At 64.8% G+C, this 16,332-nt stretch overlaps 5 protein-coding genes across 8 annotated transcripts; 3 read left to right on the top strand and 2 right to left on the bottom strand.

Annotated features, from left to right (window-relative positions):
* Positions 1–368: 368 nt before the first annotated feature.
* On the bottom strand, positions 369–6,049 carry LOC309399832 (ETS translocation variant 3-like). Its single transcript, XM_081967960.1, has 5 exons — positions 5,878–6,049; positions 4,977–5,044; positions 4,424–4,661; positions 3,456–3,571; positions 369–1,880 (listed from the first exon to the last, which is right to left on the bottom strand). The coding sequence occupies exons 2-5, from the start codon at positions 5,020–5,022 to the stop codon at positions 712–714; spliced, it is 1,569 nt and encodes a 522-aa protein (XP_081824086.1). The 5' UTR covers positions 5,023–5,044; positions 5,878–6,049; the 3' UTR covers positions 369–711.
* Positions 6,050–6,827: 778 nt separating this feature from the next.
* On the top strand, positions 6,828–9,186 carry LOC309400112 (uncharacterized protein). 2 transcript variants are annotated; one of them, XM_081968436.1, is made up of 6 exons: positions 6,828–7,184; positions 7,408–7,431; positions 7,630–7,694; positions 7,832–7,879; positions 7,957–8,127; positions 8,258–9,186. In XM_081968436.1, exons 1-6 carry the CDS (start codon positions 7,147–7,149, stop codon positions 8,488–8,490), a joined length of 579 nt encoding a protein of 192 aa, XP_081824562.1. In that variant the 5' UTR covers positions 6,828–7,146; the 3' UTR covers positions 8,491–9,186. The 2 variants fall into 2 exon arrangements, with proteins under 2 accessions (XP_081824562.1, XP_081824563.1); XM_081968437.1 differs by having other exon boundaries at positions 7,960–8,127.
* MRPL24 (mitochondrial ribosomal protein L24) lies at positions 8,936–10,945 on the top strand. Its single transcript, XM_081968438.1, is given in 10 exon segments — positions 8,936–8,988; positions 8,990–9,091; positions 9,093–9,134; positions 9,136–9,254; positions 9,257–9,280; positions 9,412–9,566; positions 9,660–9,755; positions 9,866–9,963; positions 10,362–10,492; positions 10,681–10,945. Coding segments are annotated over 10 exon segments (942 nt in total). The 5' UTR covers positions 8,936–8,950; the 3' UTR covers positions 10,818–10,945.
* METTL25B (methyltransferase like 25B) lies at positions 10,890–13,399 on the bottom strand. 2 transcript variants are annotated; one of them, XM_081968432.1, is made up of 7 exons: positions 13,167–13,399; positions 12,812–13,081; positions 12,667–12,729; positions 12,417–12,557; positions 11,678–12,333; positions 11,390–11,562; positions 10,890–11,276 (listed from the first exon to the last, which is right to left on the bottom strand). In XM_081968432.1, exons 1-7 carry the CDS (start codon positions 13,260–13,262, stop codon positions 11,158–11,160), a joined length of 1,518 nt encoding a protein of 505 aa, XP_081824558.1. In that variant the 5' UTR covers positions 13,263–13,399; the 3' UTR covers positions 10,890–11,157. The 2 variants fall into 2 exon arrangements, with proteins under 2 accessions (XP_081824558.1, XP_081824559.1); XM_081968433.1 differs by lacking the exon at positions 12,812–13,081.
* A 31-nt stretch (positions 13,400–13,430) lies between these two features.
* ISG20L2 (interferon stimulated exonuclease gene 20 like 2) lies at positions 13,431–16,135 on the top strand. Of its 2 annotated transcripts, none has more exons than XM_081968434.1 (4): positions 13,431–13,547; positions 13,929–14,732; positions 14,910–15,110; positions 15,303–16,135. In XM_081968434.1, exons 2-4 carry the CDS (start codon positions 14,019–14,021, stop codon positions 15,432–15,434), a joined length of 1,047 nt encoding a protein of 348 aa, XP_081824560.1. In that variant the 5' UTR covers positions 13,431–13,547; positions 13,929–14,018; the 3' UTR covers positions 15,435–16,135. The 2 variants fall into 2 exon arrangements, with proteins under 2 accessions (XP_081824560.1, XP_081824561.1); XM_081968435.1 differs by lacking the exon at positions 13,431–13,547 and adding an exon at positions 13,558–13,750.
* Positions 16,136–16,332: the final 197 nt, after the last annotated feature.

Here is a 16,332-nt window from a genome sequence, read left to right on the forward strand (position 1 = left end):
GGCAAAGGAGCCATGGAATCTCTCTGCCTAGGACCCCCTCCCCGAAGACCGGAACCAAGGAAAGGGAGGGGGGGGCTTAGGGTTAAGCAGTGGCTGCGTTAAAGGCATCTGGGTCTCCCTTTCACTTCCCCTCCCCATCCCTGAAAGTTCGAGACTTGAACTTCCCATGGCTTCTTCTTCTTCTACAGTCAAAAAAGGTGAAACCCCCCACCCCCATTTCCACCCCCCCCAACACTTCAGAGAATCGCTCTGAAGGCTGCCCAGCCAGCGCACCAGCAGCCCCCAGCCCTCCTCCCTCGCCACCCAAAACGCCCCCTTCCAAAACTGACAGTGCAATGTTCCAGCACCCCCCCCCCCAATTTCCACTCACAACCCTCCATCCGGCTCTGACAAGGAAGGGAGACCACCCAGAAAGCCACAAGAGAGATTCAGAGTATCAACCCTCCCCCCCCTGAGGGCGGGTCCATCAGAGGCGCTGCTGCTGCGTCAGCCACACAGAAATGGCCGAGGAGGGGGCTTTGCAAGCCAAGGAGCCCCCCTCCCTCGGGACATGAAAAACTGCATTTCACCTGCAATGCACACGCATACACACACAAAGCAACCCCCGCCCCCCACCCCGCAAGTTAGTGAAGCCCTCCTCCTGCCCCCCCCCAGCCAGGAAAACCTTTGCTACATGACACCTCGCAGCCACCCTGTCTCCCCCTCCCCGTCCTAAGTGTCCACCGCAGCCTTGGGGGCCAGCAGGATGTGGGGTGTGTCCAGGCTGCCGGCCCAGGAGGGCTTCCTGCTGGGGGTCTCCTCGGGGGCTTCCGCCAGCCGGTCCCCGTTCCAGCGACGCTTCAGGCGCAGCTTGGGGGGCATGACAGCGTCCTCCCTCTTCTCCGGGGGCCCCGGCTCCCACCCGGGCTCCTGCGCGGGGGGCTTCTCGGGGACCCCTTCCTCCTGCTTGAGCTTCTTGGCCAGGCCGGGCACCAGGGAAATGCCAGGCCAAGCCGGGGCAGCCGGGTGCAGGAAGAGCCTCTTCTCCCGTGGCGGCTCTGGGCGTCGCAGTGGAGGGCCCGAGCCCTCGCTCTCCTCCCGCCCAGCCGAGACTCTCTCTGGGGAGTCGGTGCTGCCGGGCTCCTCATCCAAAGGCCTCTCCAGCTTGATCCGGGGGGGCGACGGAGGCGGCCCGCTGCCCCCCTCGCTCTCGTGGCGCTCCCGGTGCTTGCGCCCGGCGGGCGGGGGCTGCAGCTTGATGGGGAAGGGAGGCTGCTCCTCGTGGGGCGGCTGGCAGGCCAGAGGCGGGAGGATGAGGCCCGGGTAGCGGGGGAAGGTCCGGGGGCTGAGGTGGTAGTTGAAGACGGAGCAGGCCTGGGAGTGCAAGTAGTGCTTCATCTCCTCGGGGCTGAAGGAGAAGCAGCTGCTACTGCCGGGCGCAAAGGGGCTCATGGCCGAGGAGGGGCTGTAGGAGAAGAGGGTGGGGGTCAGCGACAGGGCGGGAGAGAGGGGCACATTGAGCACCCCCCCGCGGGGAGGGAGGGGAGACCCGGCAAAGGGGCTGTGGGCGTCCGGGTAGAGGCCGCCCCGGCCGAAGAGGGGCAGCACCAGGTCCGGCTTGCGCTTCGGGTGGCCGACAGTGCCCGGGGCGGCCGCCGTGTTGCAGGAGGCCAGGAGGTCGACTCTGCGGTGCCAATCGGGAGACCCCCCGTCCATCTCCAGCGCTGGAGACGCCTTCTCATCCGCGCTGCCATTGCTGAGCACCTCCTGGCCCGGCGGTCCCAGGGCTCTGGCCGAGAAGCAGCCCGGCTGGGAGTCCTCGCTGGGAGACTGGCCCTCCAGGGAGAAATGGAAGCGGGATGAGGCCGTGGGCACCGGAGGGGCGCTTTGCGGTACTGCGCCTGGCAGGGAAGAGAGGAGGAGGAGGAGTCAGAGGAGGGTCTCCGGAACACAAACCCACAAGAGGTGGGACTGAGCTCTCTCTTGAGTTGGGGTCCTGGGGCAATGAAATGATGGAGATCCAGGCCTGGTGAGGCAGTCCCCACACCCTCCCATGCCCGCTGCCCTGATGCCCAGGAGGAGGAGGAGGAGGTCTGCCCAGCCCCTCCCTCTGCTGCCATCTGGGGAGAGGTCTTCCTCCAAAGGTCTGCTCCCCTTCAGAGACCCCCTCCCCACCTGTAAGAATGCAGCTGCAGCCAAGGCTGCCTGGCAGAAGAGGGCAGAGATCATCCTTCTGCCCTCCCAGGGCGGGGGGGGGGGGGGGAGAAATGGTCCTGCAATTCCCCCTCCCCCTCCAGCAGCAGAGGCTCAACCGTGGCCCTTTATTTCCCTCCCTCCCCCTCCCTCCCCAGGCGAGAGGAAAGGAAACAGGCTGTAATCGCAGGGCAGCTTCCAGCCTCTCCGCTCGCTGCCAGCCTGAGGGAGCGCAGGGCGTGGCCGAGAGGAACCGGGGTGAGCAACTGCCCGGACTTGTTCCTGCACTTGTTCAGGCCACAGGGGTGCAGCCCTGCTCCGCTCTTGGGGCCCGGCTTTCGGCTGAGGATCACGTGGCCGGACCTCCCTGGCAATGAGCACTTGCGCCCTGGGACCACCCCCCTCCCCCCCGACAGAGAACAGGCGGACAACCAGGGAGAAAGAAGACAAAGGGGGGGGGGAGAAAGACCTCCCCCACAGAGAGGAGGAGAGGGCAGCTGAGCTGTGGAGGAGGGAGGGAGGGAGGGAGGCCTTTGCCCAGAGGAGCGACTGTCCTGAGAGCGCAGGGCCTCCCTGGGGGCAAAGGGCCCCCCTGCACGGGTGGGCCGAGGGGCAGCAGGAAGGAGCTTGGCCTGGGGAAGAAGAGGCCCCTTGGGGGAAGCCAGGCCTCCGGAGGTCTCCCTGGGGCAGAAGCCTCCTGGGAAGCGGCTGGGCTCGCCCTCTTCCCAGCCACACCCAGCACTGCCCGAAGCAGCATCAGTCGAGGAGGCTGGAGCTCCTCTGCCTGGCCCGGGGCAGCTGCCGGTTCCCACATTGGGGAGGGCGTCTCCCTGGCCTGCTTTTTTTCCAAGGCCAAGGAAAGCAGCAATCCAGAGGTGGTTTCCAGCTGCTGCCTCCAGCCCTTCCTCCACCAGTGGCCGAACGCCGGCCGGAGGGAGAAGGGCCAGCAGAGGAATTCAGGAATTGAGGAGCGGGAGAGGCCCTCGTGATGGCAGCAGGCGGGTCCCATCGGAGCACCAGAGCCAAATGCAGGATTCCCCGATGCTGAAGGAGCAGCTGGAACCTGCCTCTTGGGCTGCCTGGGCCCCTCAGACCAGTCAACTGGGAAGGCTTCCAGAGCTCCCTTCTCAGCCCAGCCCCCTCTGCAGGGAGAGCCCGGGAGGGTCGCCAACCAGGGTCACTCACAGGCGGAATGAATGAAAATATTCCCCTGGCCAAACCCGCCAGGCCTCCCCTCCCCCCCAATCCCCCCCTGGCAGAACCGGGGCCCACTGGCTGCTCACCGGTGGGGCGGATGTTAAGGAAGGGGTAACTGGGCATCACCAGTTTGTTGAAGTTGAACTTGTAGGTGAACCTTTTGCCCTTTGTCTTATGCAGGATCCGCTTGTTGTAGTAGTACCTGCCGAGGGAGGAGAGACACCCATTAGTCTCCTTGGGAGGCCCACGAGTAGCAGGGGAGAGACCCAGGCCCTGTGGCAGCCCTCCTGCCTGGCCTTTGCCCCATACACACACTCACAGAGAGAGAAAGAGGCAGAGAGAGAGACAAAAAGAGATTGAGAGGGAGATACAGAGAGAGAGAGAGAGAGAGAGGGAGAAAGGAAGGGAGGAAGAGTTCTGCAAATTAGAGATTTCCCCTCCATTATGCAAACACAGGGCACGGTGCCTCCTTGAAAGGGACAGAGGGCAGAAGGCTCAGCCAAGCCTCAGCTTCCTGGGAAGAAAAGCCAAGGACGTGCCACCTGGGCCACCAGCGCTCACAGCTTGGCACCAGCTCAAGTCCGTTGCTCTGCCAACCCAAAGGGTGGGGCACGGGGAAGATCTCAAGAAGGCAGCCAGGGGACGGCAGCCACTTTCCGGAGTGGATTTCAGACCCTGGGAGTTTTTCCCACACGGGAGGCTCCTTGGCAACACAGACCCACCCACCCGCTCAGGAAATCCAGCCCCAATCAGGATCTCTGGGGCAGGCGGGCCCTCCAAAACTATGGGGAGCCTGCAGGGATGTGGGAGCCCAGACTGGAGATATACGCCAGGGAGGGTGAACGGAGGAGCTTCAGTTCTGAGGAATGCAGGTGGACGTTTGCAGTGTCCAAAGTCACCGGAGGGCAGGTCTGCTCCAAAACCATCTCCCCCCAGAGTGCTTCTCGGCCTTTTGGGGGTCAGGGGAAGGGGTCACCCCAAAACCTGTGTACATGTGCAGCCCAAGGGTTGTTCTCAGGGGCCTCGTGTCAGCCTCCGCCAGCCCCACGCTCACCGGAGAGCCCTGCTCAGCTTGTCGTAGTTCATCTGGGGCTTGCATTTCCTGCGGCCCCACAGCCGGGCCACCTCGTCCGGGTCCTTGATGACAAACTCCCCGTATTCGCCCTGCTGCCAGGCGATCACGTGCCGGAACTCCTCCTTCTGCAGCAGCTCCAGGATGAAGTGCCAGAGCTGGATCTGGCGGGAGCCCGGGCTGGATTCGGTCTTGTACGCCCAGTCAGGGAAATGGTAGCCTGACAGACCAGAAGGCAGAGGCGGCCGTCAGGAGCCTGCAAGCCAACCGTCTCTGCCCCCTTCCCCAGCTGAGTGGTGGAGACTACAAGTCACCTGCGGTTCCAGAGAAGGTGGGCACAGCAGCGGCTGCCACCCTCTCCGGACACCCCCTCCCAGCCCCAGAGCAGGGATTGGCAGCCCAGGTGAAGGCCGGGAGGAAAGGCTCTGCCGAGGGAGACCCCTCCTTCCCCCCCCCCCGGGAAGAAGGGGGCGAAGAAGCTCCTGGCCCTCCAGCTGGGCCCTCGCCCCCTTTGCTACAGGCAGGGAAGCCTCACCTCCTCCTCCTTCCGGTTTCTCCACAATGGGGCAGCCGGCCTTCATGTCTCTGCTCCTGCGAGGGTGGCTGGAGGGAAGAAGGAAGGAAAAGCAGGGTGAGCCTCAGGATTTCCCAGCAAGGCTTCCTCGCCCCCAAAGCTCCCCCAAAGCTCCCCCCAGGCCCTTGGCTGCCTTTATCAGGACGGCCACCGCCCCCCCTCCCCCGGTTGAGCTACCAAGTGTAAACAGGGGAACTGAGCATCCTCCCCACAAGGGACCCCAGAGACACGCCTGCGGGGGGGGAGGGGACAGATGGGTTTGCTGGGGAAAAGACGCCCCTCCCGCTCCCCCTTTCCCCGGGGTCCGAGCTGCCCTTCTGCCCAGAGGCCCCTACAGGGAGGGACTCTCCTCCCCCCCCTCCGCCACCGGCCCACAGCCCTCCGCCGCTTCCAGGGAAGGAGGGCGACCTGCCGGCGGCTGTTGGGGAGGCTTCCCGTCCGAGAGGCTCCCCGCCGGCTCCCTTCCCTCCGCCACGCCCGTCTCTGGAGAGCGAAGCCAGCGGCGGTGCCGGAGCCTCGGCGCGCAGGGCCGATCAGGGGCCACGAAGGCTCCGTCCCGGCCTCCCTTCCGCCCGCGGGCCCCGGCAGCGCCGCCCTGGGACTGCGGGGTCTGGGAGCCCCGGATGGCGCTGGGGAAGCAGCCCCGTCCGGACTCTGCGGCGCCCGAAGCTCCCCGGCTGCCCGCCCGAGCGGATCCCCTCCCTCTGCCCCCTCCCGCATCCTCTCCTGCGCGGGGTGCGGATGATGGGGCTGCGCGAGTGGCCGGGAGGGGAGGATGGGCCCCGCAGTCCCCGCCGCCCCCCGGCCGACCAGCGCCTAGCGGGGAAGGCCCGACCCTCCGCCGCGCCCTTCCCGGACTCACCTGACCGCCGGCTGGGGCTCCGTGGGCGGGTGGGGGGGATGCGGCCTGCGGGGCTGCGCGGCCGCTTCTGCTGCTGCCTCCCGTCGCTCCGCCGCCGCCGCCGCCGCCGCTCCTCGCCCACCTCCAGCGCCAGCCACCGGAAACGGAAACGCCTCGTCGACGGCGCGCCCGCCCACACGCCCTGACTCACCGCGCGCCGCTTCCGGGGGAGGCGGGCGGGCGGGCGAAGACGCGCGTCACTTCCGATCCGCCAGGGCGGGCCGCTCTTACTCCTCCTCTCTATCGTCGGCAGGTTTAGTTTACTTTATCGTCGTTCCACGTGGAACCAGGAAGTGAAATGTCGCCTTCAGTTACAATTATAGGAATAAAAACAAACACGCCCGTCCTTTCCTTTCCTTTCCATATAGAATTGAAAACCTGATATTGCACTAGACCGTAGAATTCAGTGTGGCTCTTGCCCTGGGATAGACTGTTTTTCAGCCTCCGGCTGGGGAAATGAAAGGGGCAGAAGTCCCCATCCTAAGCAGGGACCCAAGCATCGCCACGCCTGCGGTGCCCGGCATCCCGCCCTCCTCCTGCCGCCGGCCCACTTGGCCCGGAGCCCCCGAGGGAGCGCTCCCCAGGAGGGCATCCCTGGCAGGCGGCGGGGGAAGCCCTCCTCCTCCTCCTCCTCTTCCGAGGCAGCAGCACCGCACTGCGGAGAAGCGGCCGAACGGCAGCCGGCATGACTCCACGCTTCGCCCGGCACGGGCTCCCCTTCCTTGCAAAGGGGCAGCGGCGGGGAAGGCGCCCCGGACGGGGCTCTCTACTCGGGGTCCCCGTTGCGCCGGCTCCGTCCCCGGTTATCCTCTATGCCCCTTCCCAAGACCAGGCAGGGATGGGATGAACGTTGGCCCTGACGTCGGTCCCCTGGTGAGTCCTTGAGGGGAAGCGCAGGACAAGCGAAGTCCGTTTGGGAAGCCTGATAGAAAACTCCCCCCCCCCTCTCTCTCTCACACACACACATTTCCTCTCTCCATAAGAGCCTTTATAATAACGGATCACATTCCAGTAACGTCTGGACTGCTCTGCCGGCAGCTGAGGGATTTCCAGGAGTGGCGCAGAGTTCTCGTTTCCCTGGTGGCCAGCAGCTCCACCTGTCCCCAGGTGCTCCTTCTGTTGCCTTTCAAAGTAGGGCCTGACCTCACAACCAAGGCGGAACCCAGCCGTCTGGGTTGCCTTGAGACAGGTTAGGATTCCAACAGCGGTGACAGCTCAGCTGGCATCAGGATGCAGAACTGGTTCTCCCTAAATCGGCACCTCCGCAGGTAAGGCCAAATTGGGCAGGAAAGGCCCAGAGATTGCCAGGGTGAGCCTTCCACAGCCATGTCCGTCTGGCCTTAGGAGCAGGGCAGCCCCAGAGATCAGCGCAGCCTCCTTTGACCATCTCCCAAGGGGCCCCTGAGTGGGAAGGAGAGCCGGCTCACATTGGCAGCGTTTGTGTCTGGGCCCAATTTCCTGGCAGCTGATTTTTCTTTTTTTCCCTTCTAGATCCATCTACGAGAAGAACAGACCGTAAGTAACTGCCTCTCTGAAACTCGGAGAAAACCTGGCCTACGTAAGGCAGGGCAAATGAGGGAGATGTTGGTGCTGGAAGGAGAAACTGGGCTTGGGATACCCTGGATATTCCTGAGACCTTGGCTGCCGTAGATCCGTGGATGTCTTTCTGTGGGGCAAGGCATCTCACACACACCCTCTGCTCGGTTTTTGCAGGCTTTCCGAGGATGACAAAAGGGAAACCTCGAATGAAGCTGAAAGGGACCCGGTCGTAGGGGAAGGTGAGTGAAGATTCAGAGAAGAGATTTGCTCCTTTGAAGCTCTGCAGAGATACCCCCGTTTTGAAACAGGGCAGAAGCTTGTGTGTGTGTGGGGGAGAGCCTCCACTGACGTGTGCCCTTCCTTTCCTGCTTCCCAGGTTGTCTCCTTCAGGTGCAGCCCCAACCAGGCCCAGCGGCTGCAAATGGTAAGCCCCACAGCGGTGAGCTCCAGCCCAGGTGCCCAAGCAGCTGCCAACACTAACTCTACCTCCCCTCCCCTCAGCAGGGGATCTAGAAGGCAAGGCCCAGGCTAGTCCCTTGGTTCCTGAACCGTCGCCCCCCCAGGACATTTCCCCAGAGCCTGCCCTTCCGGCTCCTGTGACCCCAGAGATCACGGCCCTGATTCAGGAGCTACAAGCTGCGCATGAGTTCCAGTCTTCTCACTTCCAAGAGCGTACGTCGGAGGGTGCCTTCCCCTGCTCCTCCCTTGGGGTGGGGGCAAGGGTGCTTCTGAGCTGAAAAGGCCCAGATTTTACCCCCCCCCCTCCGCAGGCATCAGCTCTCCCGGGGCTCTCTCCTTCCAGGCAGGCAGGATCTTCGCAGCTGCCACGATTGCCTGAAGTCCATGAAGATCCTCAGGGAGCACCTCCAGGCTGTGAAGACCAGGCTGTGGCACGTGGAGACCATGCTGGGCATTCAGGTCCCCCCTCAAGAGCTGGACCCGGAGGAGGAGCAGGAGGAGCAGCCGAGCGCCCAGGAGAGCCCCTGCAACCCGGACCTCCCTCCTGCCCCCCCTTTGCCTAACGGGGGTGCCTGAGAGGCCAGGAAAGCAGGCAGAGGGGCTGGTGGGCCTCCCGGAAGCACAGAGGGCAGCATAAACAAAGATCTGCACTCTCTAATCACGCAAATCCTGGGTGTTTTCTTCTTCTTTTTTGAGTGCTGCTCCCCAACTTTTCTACTTCCCCAATGGGGAGGGGGGAGGGGGGTTGCATTCCTTTGACAAAGGCTGGGTGTATAATACTGCATAGAGAGCCGCAAGTGTGGGAGGGGGACCATCGGTCAGGCTCCCTGTAGCTAAAAAGGACTGTCAATTCTGTTGTCCTGTGAAATGCATTTTCTCCAGTGCTCTGTAATAAAGTAGAATTGATGCAGAAATCAAAACATTTCAGAATAAAATGGGAAGGTTCACAGAGAGTTTCTGACACCTGCCACCCACCCACCCCCCTCAACTAGCAGTAAAAAGAAAAGAAAAAAGCATGAGTTAGACCCCAACGTTAATGCCAACTGGGGGATTCTGGGGAGGGAAGGCCGCCCCCGATGCAGCCCAGCCGCTGTCACCCTGCCATCCAGGCCAGCCTGTCTCCCGCCCGCTTGGCAGCCAGGAGGCAGACCGTCAAAGGCGCTGCAAACGGGATGCGCTAAGCGGGCGCTTGCTGAGGCTCCTGGCTCGGGAGCCCCAGACTGACGCTCTGCGCCTGCGCAGCTCCGGAGAGCTCCGCCGCCTGCTAGGACTGCAAATCCCAGGATGCACCGTGGCCCGGCCCACATGCCCGCCCCGCCGGGAAGCGCCGAGAAGCGCGGGCGAGGAGGTGAGCGGCGGGCGCCCCGTGCAACGGCCCTACGGGGCTGGCGGGCGCCGGTTGCAGCAGGCGGGGCTGCTGCAAGGAGGGAGGGCGAGGCCGGGGGTGGGGAGGGCTGAGCCCCTCGGAACCCCTTCCCCAACCTGCGCCCCTTGCAGGCGCCATGAGGCTGACGCGGCTGCTGGCCATGGCGGAGAAGCTGGCGCCCCCCTGGGCCCCCGAGCTCGGCCGGGCAGGGAAGGCGGCCCGCAGGAAGAAGCCCGCGCTGCCGCCCATCCCGGAGGAGGATTGGCAGGTCTTCCGCGGGGACACGGTGAGTTGGGAGCCCGGCCTTGGAAGGCAGGCGACCCCCGCCCTTCCCCTCGGAGTCCCCCACCCAACCGCCGCCCCCCTCTCCCCCCCGCAGGTGCAGATCCTGAGCGGGCAGGAGGCCGGCAAGCAGGGCCAGGTCATCAAGGTGGACAAGGAGCAGCAGTCGGTGCTGCTGGACCGCCTCAACATGGTAAGGGGCGAGCGGGGCGGAGGGGGGAGGTAGAGGGGGCCTCTACGGAAGCCCTTCCTTGTGGGCACAAGATCCCGGGCTGCAGGCTCCCCTGTGCTGCTCTCCCCCAGGGCTACTACTATGCGGACACTGTGGCGGGCAGGGCCATGTTTGCCCGGGAGAAGCCGCTGTCCTTGAAGGAGGTGGGCCTAGTGGACCCCACCGACAGGTAAGGCTGGATTGCCCCCCCCTTCACCCCTTTGGGGACCATAAGTCACTCGAGCGCCTGGAGGACCCAGTTGTTTCTTCTCTCCCTCCCTGCCGTCGCTCTCCAGGGAAGTGGTGCCCCCAGTCGTCCCCCCCCAGGACAAAATCAAACCATTCCTCTGGGAAAACTGGTTGCCCCTGAAGGACAGGCGGCCAGAGGGGCATTTGCCCAGATGACCCAGTTTTTTTAAAAAGTCAAGATTTCTATTTTTTTTCACTCCTGGGGGGGGGGGGGAGAGGACTGAATATTGGCCTTGTGTGGGTCTTGCCTTCTGAGCGTGGCCTTTGTCAAGGGGTTGCCATTTGGCTCCTTGAATATACACGCTTACTTTTCTTTTGGGGTTCTCCCGGGTGCCTCAGGCTGCCCACTGAAGTGGCCTGGCGCTACACAGAACAGGGTGAGCGCGTGCGTGTCTCCGTCCGGACTGGCCGCATCATCCCCAAACCCGTCGAGCAGAGGGAGGACGGCATAATCCCGGAGCTGTGGGTCGGTAAGAGGCTCCTCTGCTGACCAAGGGAGGGAGGAGGATGAACTGGGGGGGGGGGGGGATACCTTGGGCAACTTCTGCTAGGCCCTGCCCTGGGGCCCGGCTTGTTCTCAAGCAGCATGAGGACTAGAACCTTGAAAAGTGGCTTAACAATAGACTTTGCTCTCCCGCCCCGTTCCTTGGCAATTCAGATGGCCCAAAGGACACCTCCACCAAGGACGCCCTGGAGAAGACCTACACCCCGTCCTTGAAGACCTTCCAAGAGGAAATTATGGAGCGGATGGGAATCCTGGAGACACGGCGGCACAGGAAGTCCTATTGGTACTGAGGCTGCTGCTCCTGCTCCTCCCTCCCCCCCCCCGGGAAAGGAGAGGCGGCAGGAGTCACGAGAAGCTCTGCATTCACTGGCCATCTTTTATCAAAGGCAAAGACAATAAATATCCCTTAATAGAACAAGCAGCTTACTGTCGTTACAAACACACAACAGACGGGAGGGAGGTGAACGTTTTGGCCCGCTCCCTCCTCCTCCTCCAAAAGGTTGGTCCAGGGGCTTCCTTGGCTGGGGTGCAACGGACACTCCGGGGGACGGGGAGGCCAAGTCCTTTGGCGGCGGCTGCTGCTGCTGCTGCGTCAGACACTGAGAAGGCCCATCTAGGGCAGGAGCCCCCTCACTCTCCTGCGGCCAAACCCCAGAGGTCGGAGGGCGGCACCTTCTTGGCCGCCACCAGCACTAGGTTCCTGGCGGACAGTGCCGGGTCAAAGAGAGGGACAAGCGCGCAGGGGACACCTGGGGGGAAGCAAGGGAGAGGCAGTGGGCTCTGAGCAGCCTTCTCAAAGGGGCTCAGGAGCAAGGAATGGGATGCCGCCTCCCCTCCGGCCGAGACCCCAGGCGCAGCTGACCTTGCTCCTGCAGGTAAATCATCCGGTCAAGGAGAATGAGGGTCTCCACCAAGGGGGCCAGCAGGAGAGCGAGGCTGAAGAAAACCACCACCTGCCGCTGCTGAGTAGGAGAGGCTGGCTCCAGGGGCCCAAGGGGGCTCATTCCAACACGCTCCAGGCCCTGCCGAGCGTACCTGCCCCGGGAAGGAAAGGCTGCACTGGCTGCTCCAACAGAAGGGCCGGTACTGCTCCCACCAGCTGGGGAAGCCCCGCCACCCCCGTTCCCAGAAAGAGGCCGGGCTCGCTCACTGCTCAAAGGTCATCTGGTGGGCCTTGGGAATGGCCTGCACCCCCAGGCGTTTCTTGGTAGGGTCGATGGCCCGGATGAGGGTCTCCAGCCTGGCCCGGTAGCAGTGGGTCTTCAGCGAGGGGCTGTCTTGCTCCAGCCGCAGAAGGTAGTCCTCCATGGCGTGGCAGGCCCCTTCCCGGGCCTTGTAGGAGAGCTGGTGCCCGGGCAGAGCAGCCACCCAGTCGCTCAGGGGGTAGCCGGGCTGGGGGCCCTTTCCGGTGCTCAGCTTCATATAGCAGCAGGACACTGAAGTGATGCCCACCATGTGGGGACAGGCCACAAAGAGCCGGAGGAGGGTGGCGCTGAGGTCCCCGCAGGCATGCAGGCCGGTGAGCAGAAGCGGCCCCTGCGGGAGCTGCCCTTCCAGGTGGGTTGGTGGGTTCTGCCCCAGGGACTCGGGCCCTTCTCCCCCACAGGCTCCGCCTCCCTTTCCAGCCCCCCTTTCTCTCGGCTCACAAGGCTCGGGGGGCTGGCTGGCGGCGGTGGCTGCCCATGAACTCCCACCTCCTGCAGCCTTCCCCGAGTGCAGCAGCTCCACGAACTCTGGCCACTGTGTGTCCGGAGTAACCCAGCCCACCACGTGGCTCGGCCCCTGGGCAGGGGGTGCGCCTGGCGCCTGAAAGATAGAGGGCCACAGTCAGGAGAGTCGGTCGGTCACAGCCGGTGCCAGGCAAGAAGTCGCCTCCCTCCCTTCCTCACCTGCCGCCTGGCCTGCTCTTTCTCCAGCTCCAGAGCCAGCGCCCGGTCAAACCTGGCAGCCTGAGTGACCAGCCGGGCATCTCCCTCCACGGCCGTGACTGACAGCCGCAGCCCGAAGGCCAGGAAGCGGGCGAGGTGGCCCTGTGGGAGGAGGAGGAGGAGGAGGAGAGGCGGGTGCCAAGGAGGCGCCCATGCCCAACCAGAACACAGGGGGTCCAGAGCGCCTAACCCCCCCCCCCGCGAGGCTCACCTGCCCTGCGCCCACGTCCACCACCTGGGGGCATCCGGTCAGCTGGCTCAGCCGCTCCAGCACCTGCCCGGCAGAGGGCGGTCAGGGCCTCCTTCGGACCAGCCCCCCCCACACCCACCCACCCTCCCTCCCGTCCGTCTCGCACCTGCGCCAGCCGCCGGACCTCGTGCTGCTTCTTGGGCCGCAGGTGCCGGCGGAAGCGGGGCGGCAGCGGGGGCTCGGGGGCGGCGGAGGGGCGGCGGGGAAAGGGCAGGGCGTGGGCGGCGGCGCGGAAGGCCAGCAGAGAAAGCGGCCACAGCTCGGCCGGGCGGCCCCCCCGCAGCAGCAGCGCCGCCACCTCCGGCGGGGAGAGCCCGCCCAGCGCCGCCTGCCAGCCGCCCGGGAGGCGCCCCCAAAGGCCGTCGCTGAAGAACTCCTGCGGGGGGGAGGAGGAGGAGAGGGGGGCTCAGCGGGGACCACCGGCCGCGGGAGGGGGAGGGGGAGGGAGGGGGAGGGCTTACGATGACGTAGGCGTCGGTCAGCGGCCGGTAGAGCGCGAGGACGCGGACCAGGCTGGCGGCCAGGCGCTTCTGCTGCTCCAGGGCGGAGCCGCGCATAGCGGGCAAATTTGGCCCCGGCCGGCCACCGTCCGCCCTCCCCGCCCACCGCCCCAGGCGCGCTTCCGGTTTCGAACGGAGGGGTTTCGGTCGGTGGGCCCGCAAATCCGTTCCCCCCACCCCGAGCTCTCCCTGCGGTCCGGGCGAGGCTGCGGCCAAGTGGCGGCGGTTTCCCAGCTACGGGGGAAGGCCGGCGGATCGACTTCCGGCGTGACCGGAAGTTCCCCCACTGAGGGAGGAGGCGCTTCCGCATCCGGGTCGGCGGTGCCGTGGCGGCGGTGCCAGGTGGGCGCGGGGTCCCCGGGAGGGAGCGTAGCGGGTCCCGCAGGTGCTCATGACGCGCCCGGCGGGGCCGCTGTGATGCCGGAGCCCCGCCGCGGTCACAAAGCCGGGCCTGCCGGGGGAGGAGGAGGAGGGGAAGGAAGCCTGGCTGGCCAACCACGCCCCGATCGCCTCCCCGGCCCCGCCGCCCGGACGGAGCCGCTCAGGTGCCGATGGGGCCGATGGGGGGGAGGCCGAGAGGGTCGCGGGGCTGCAGACTCTCCCCCTCCCTCCCTCCCTCCCTCCCTCCTTCCCTCCCCCTCGGGGCCTCCTTCCAAGGGGAAGGGGAGGCGGGGGGGAGCAAGGGGTTCCCGGGGATTCACCCCCTCCCTCCGTCTCTTGCAGGGCAGCCACGCCGATCTGCCCGTCTCCTCCTCCTGCAGCCCTCTGGAGAGCCGCTGCCTGCCTAATCCGGAGCCCCCTCCGCTGGGCGCCATGTCGGACATCCTGCTCAACCTGGAGACGGTGCTCCCCGCGCCGGCCCAGAAGGGCCCCGCGGGCAACAAGAAGCACCAGCGCTTTGTCAAACGCCGGCAGTTCCTGGAGCGGAAGGGCTTCCTCAAGCAGAAGCAGCTGCCCCCCCAGCCGCCCCTGCCCAGGCGGGATGCCTCCCTCGGCTGCCCTGCGGGGCCCCACCGGCCCAAGAAGAAGCAGAGGGTGGAGGCCAAAGAGGGCGGCAAAGCCTCACCGGAGGAGCGGCCCCCTTGCAGGCTCAAAATGCCGCCCAAGGAGACCTCCGGTTCGGGCGCCGTGGATCCCACATCCTGGACCTCCAGCTCCTCGGTGGCGGCTGCGTTGGCCTCAAGGAAAACGGGGAGCGGTGCCGGGAAGCCCAACGGGACCCTCTGCAGCCGGGGGGATGTTCCCCAAGTCTGCCTGTTGAACGAATTCAAGAGTGGGCTACCTGACGCGCCGGGGCTCGCCAAGCCCAGCAAAATGGTGGCCATTGACTGTGAGATGGTGGGCACGGGGCCCGGTGGGCGCAATAGTGACTTGGCTCGATGCAGCGTGGTTGGCTACTATGGTGACGTGATGTACGATAAGTACATCCGTCCCCTGAACCCCATCACCAATTACCGGACTCGGTGGAGTGGCATCCGGCAGCACCACATGAGAGACGCCGTCCCCTTCAAGCTAGCCCAGAAAGAGGTGAGGGCGGTATGCAGCCTCCACACCCTCTTTTCAGCCCCCGCTCCCCTCCGTGCCCATCTGGGGGCGTCTTCTGGTCTGGGCATTGTGGGCCTCAGCATCGTCTCCTCCGTCTCGGCTAGGAGGCCCCTGGGAATCCGGGGGCTGAGCGAGCTTCCTCCTCTGCTTCCTTTCCAGATTCTGAAGCTTCTCTCGGGGAAGATTGTCATTGGCCACGCCATCCACAACGACTTCAAAGCCCTGAAATATTTCCACCCCAAATTCTTGACCAGGGACACTTCAAAAATCCCCCTGCTCAATCAGAAGGCTGGCTTCCCCGAGAATGAGTCGGCCTCCCTGAAGCGACTCACCAAGCAGCTCCTGCACCGAGACATTCAGGTAACAGGTGCCGGGCACATCTGCCCAGGTGCTGAGCCCGGCTGCTCGTTTGGGAGGGCGGTTCTCTTAAGACCAGGGGCTGCCTCAGGGTTCTCCCTGCAGGGAGGAAGGGGGAGAGAAGGGGTGCCCTTGTGGCCAGGGAACAAGTCTTCGGCTGACTTTGAATGACCCTCAGACGTTCCCTCCCTCCAGGTTGGTCACAATGGACACTCGTCGGTCGAAGATGCCAGGGCTACCATGGAGCTGTACAAGGTGATTGAGGTGGAGTGGGAGAGGCACTTGGCCACCTCCCCTCTCCAGGACGGACCGCCGGACACCACGTGACGGCCCTTGGCCAGGAGCCAGCTGGCCTGGACTTGACGGAGCGAGAGCTGCAGATGGGGCAGAAGCTTTTGGAGGGAGGGGCAGAGGAGGGGACGAAGGCGTAGCTGACCTGAGGGGTGGGTGGGGGTGTGAGAAGGACGAGTCCATTACATTGTCTCCAGCTGAGGCCCACATTGGTGTCTTCCTTGCAGGCTTCTTGGGAGCCGATCTAGCCCTGAGGTGGGGAGGAAGGCCTGCTTGCCTGCCGGCACTCTAGGGCTGCTGGGGCCTCCCCAGAGATGGGGGAGGGGGCAGGAGTGGGGCCACAACCACAGAGGGCTTCCTCAACCAGTGGGATTGTTGGGCAGAGCCCTCCCGATGCCTGGCGGTGCTGAAGGCTGACGCTTGCATGGAGCCTTGGGGCCTCCAGACGGCTGAGGCTGCCTTATTCCGAGGCATCTGGAAAAGGGAAGCCGGGAGTTGCTGCCCACTCTTGAAGGTTGGGGGCATCCTGGCTGCAGGGGCCACTCGGGATTGCTCCCTTCAGCAGCCGCCTGGGGCCCTCCCACTTCGCCTCCAGTGGCAGCATTTGGTCCTCCAAGAGGCGCTGGGGACTTTTCATCATCATCAGAGGCGCCTTCCGGTCTTGGCACACGGTCTGTGTCAGAAGAGGAGGGCCGCCTGGTTTCTATGGCTTGTGTTGGTGGGGGAGGGGTGGGGGGGTTGGATGGGTGCAGAAGTAGAAGTAGCATAACTCGTGTGCCTGCTGTGGGGGATGTAACGGGGTTTTTATCCTATTAAAAAATGCCTCCCCCAAAACAACAAAGCTTCCCCTCCCTGCATCCCTCAGGTGGGTCTGGCCTGAGCCCCTTGGCAGAAACACCCGGTCAGCTGGACCCTGGGCACCCCCCCCCCCTTG

This window comes from Natrix helvetica, assembly GCF_964273705.1.
Source record: "Natrix helvetica genome assembly, chromosome: 16".
Lineage (NCBI taxonomy): Eukaryota > Metazoa > Chordata > Lepidosauria > Squamata > Natricidae > Natrix > Natrix helvetica.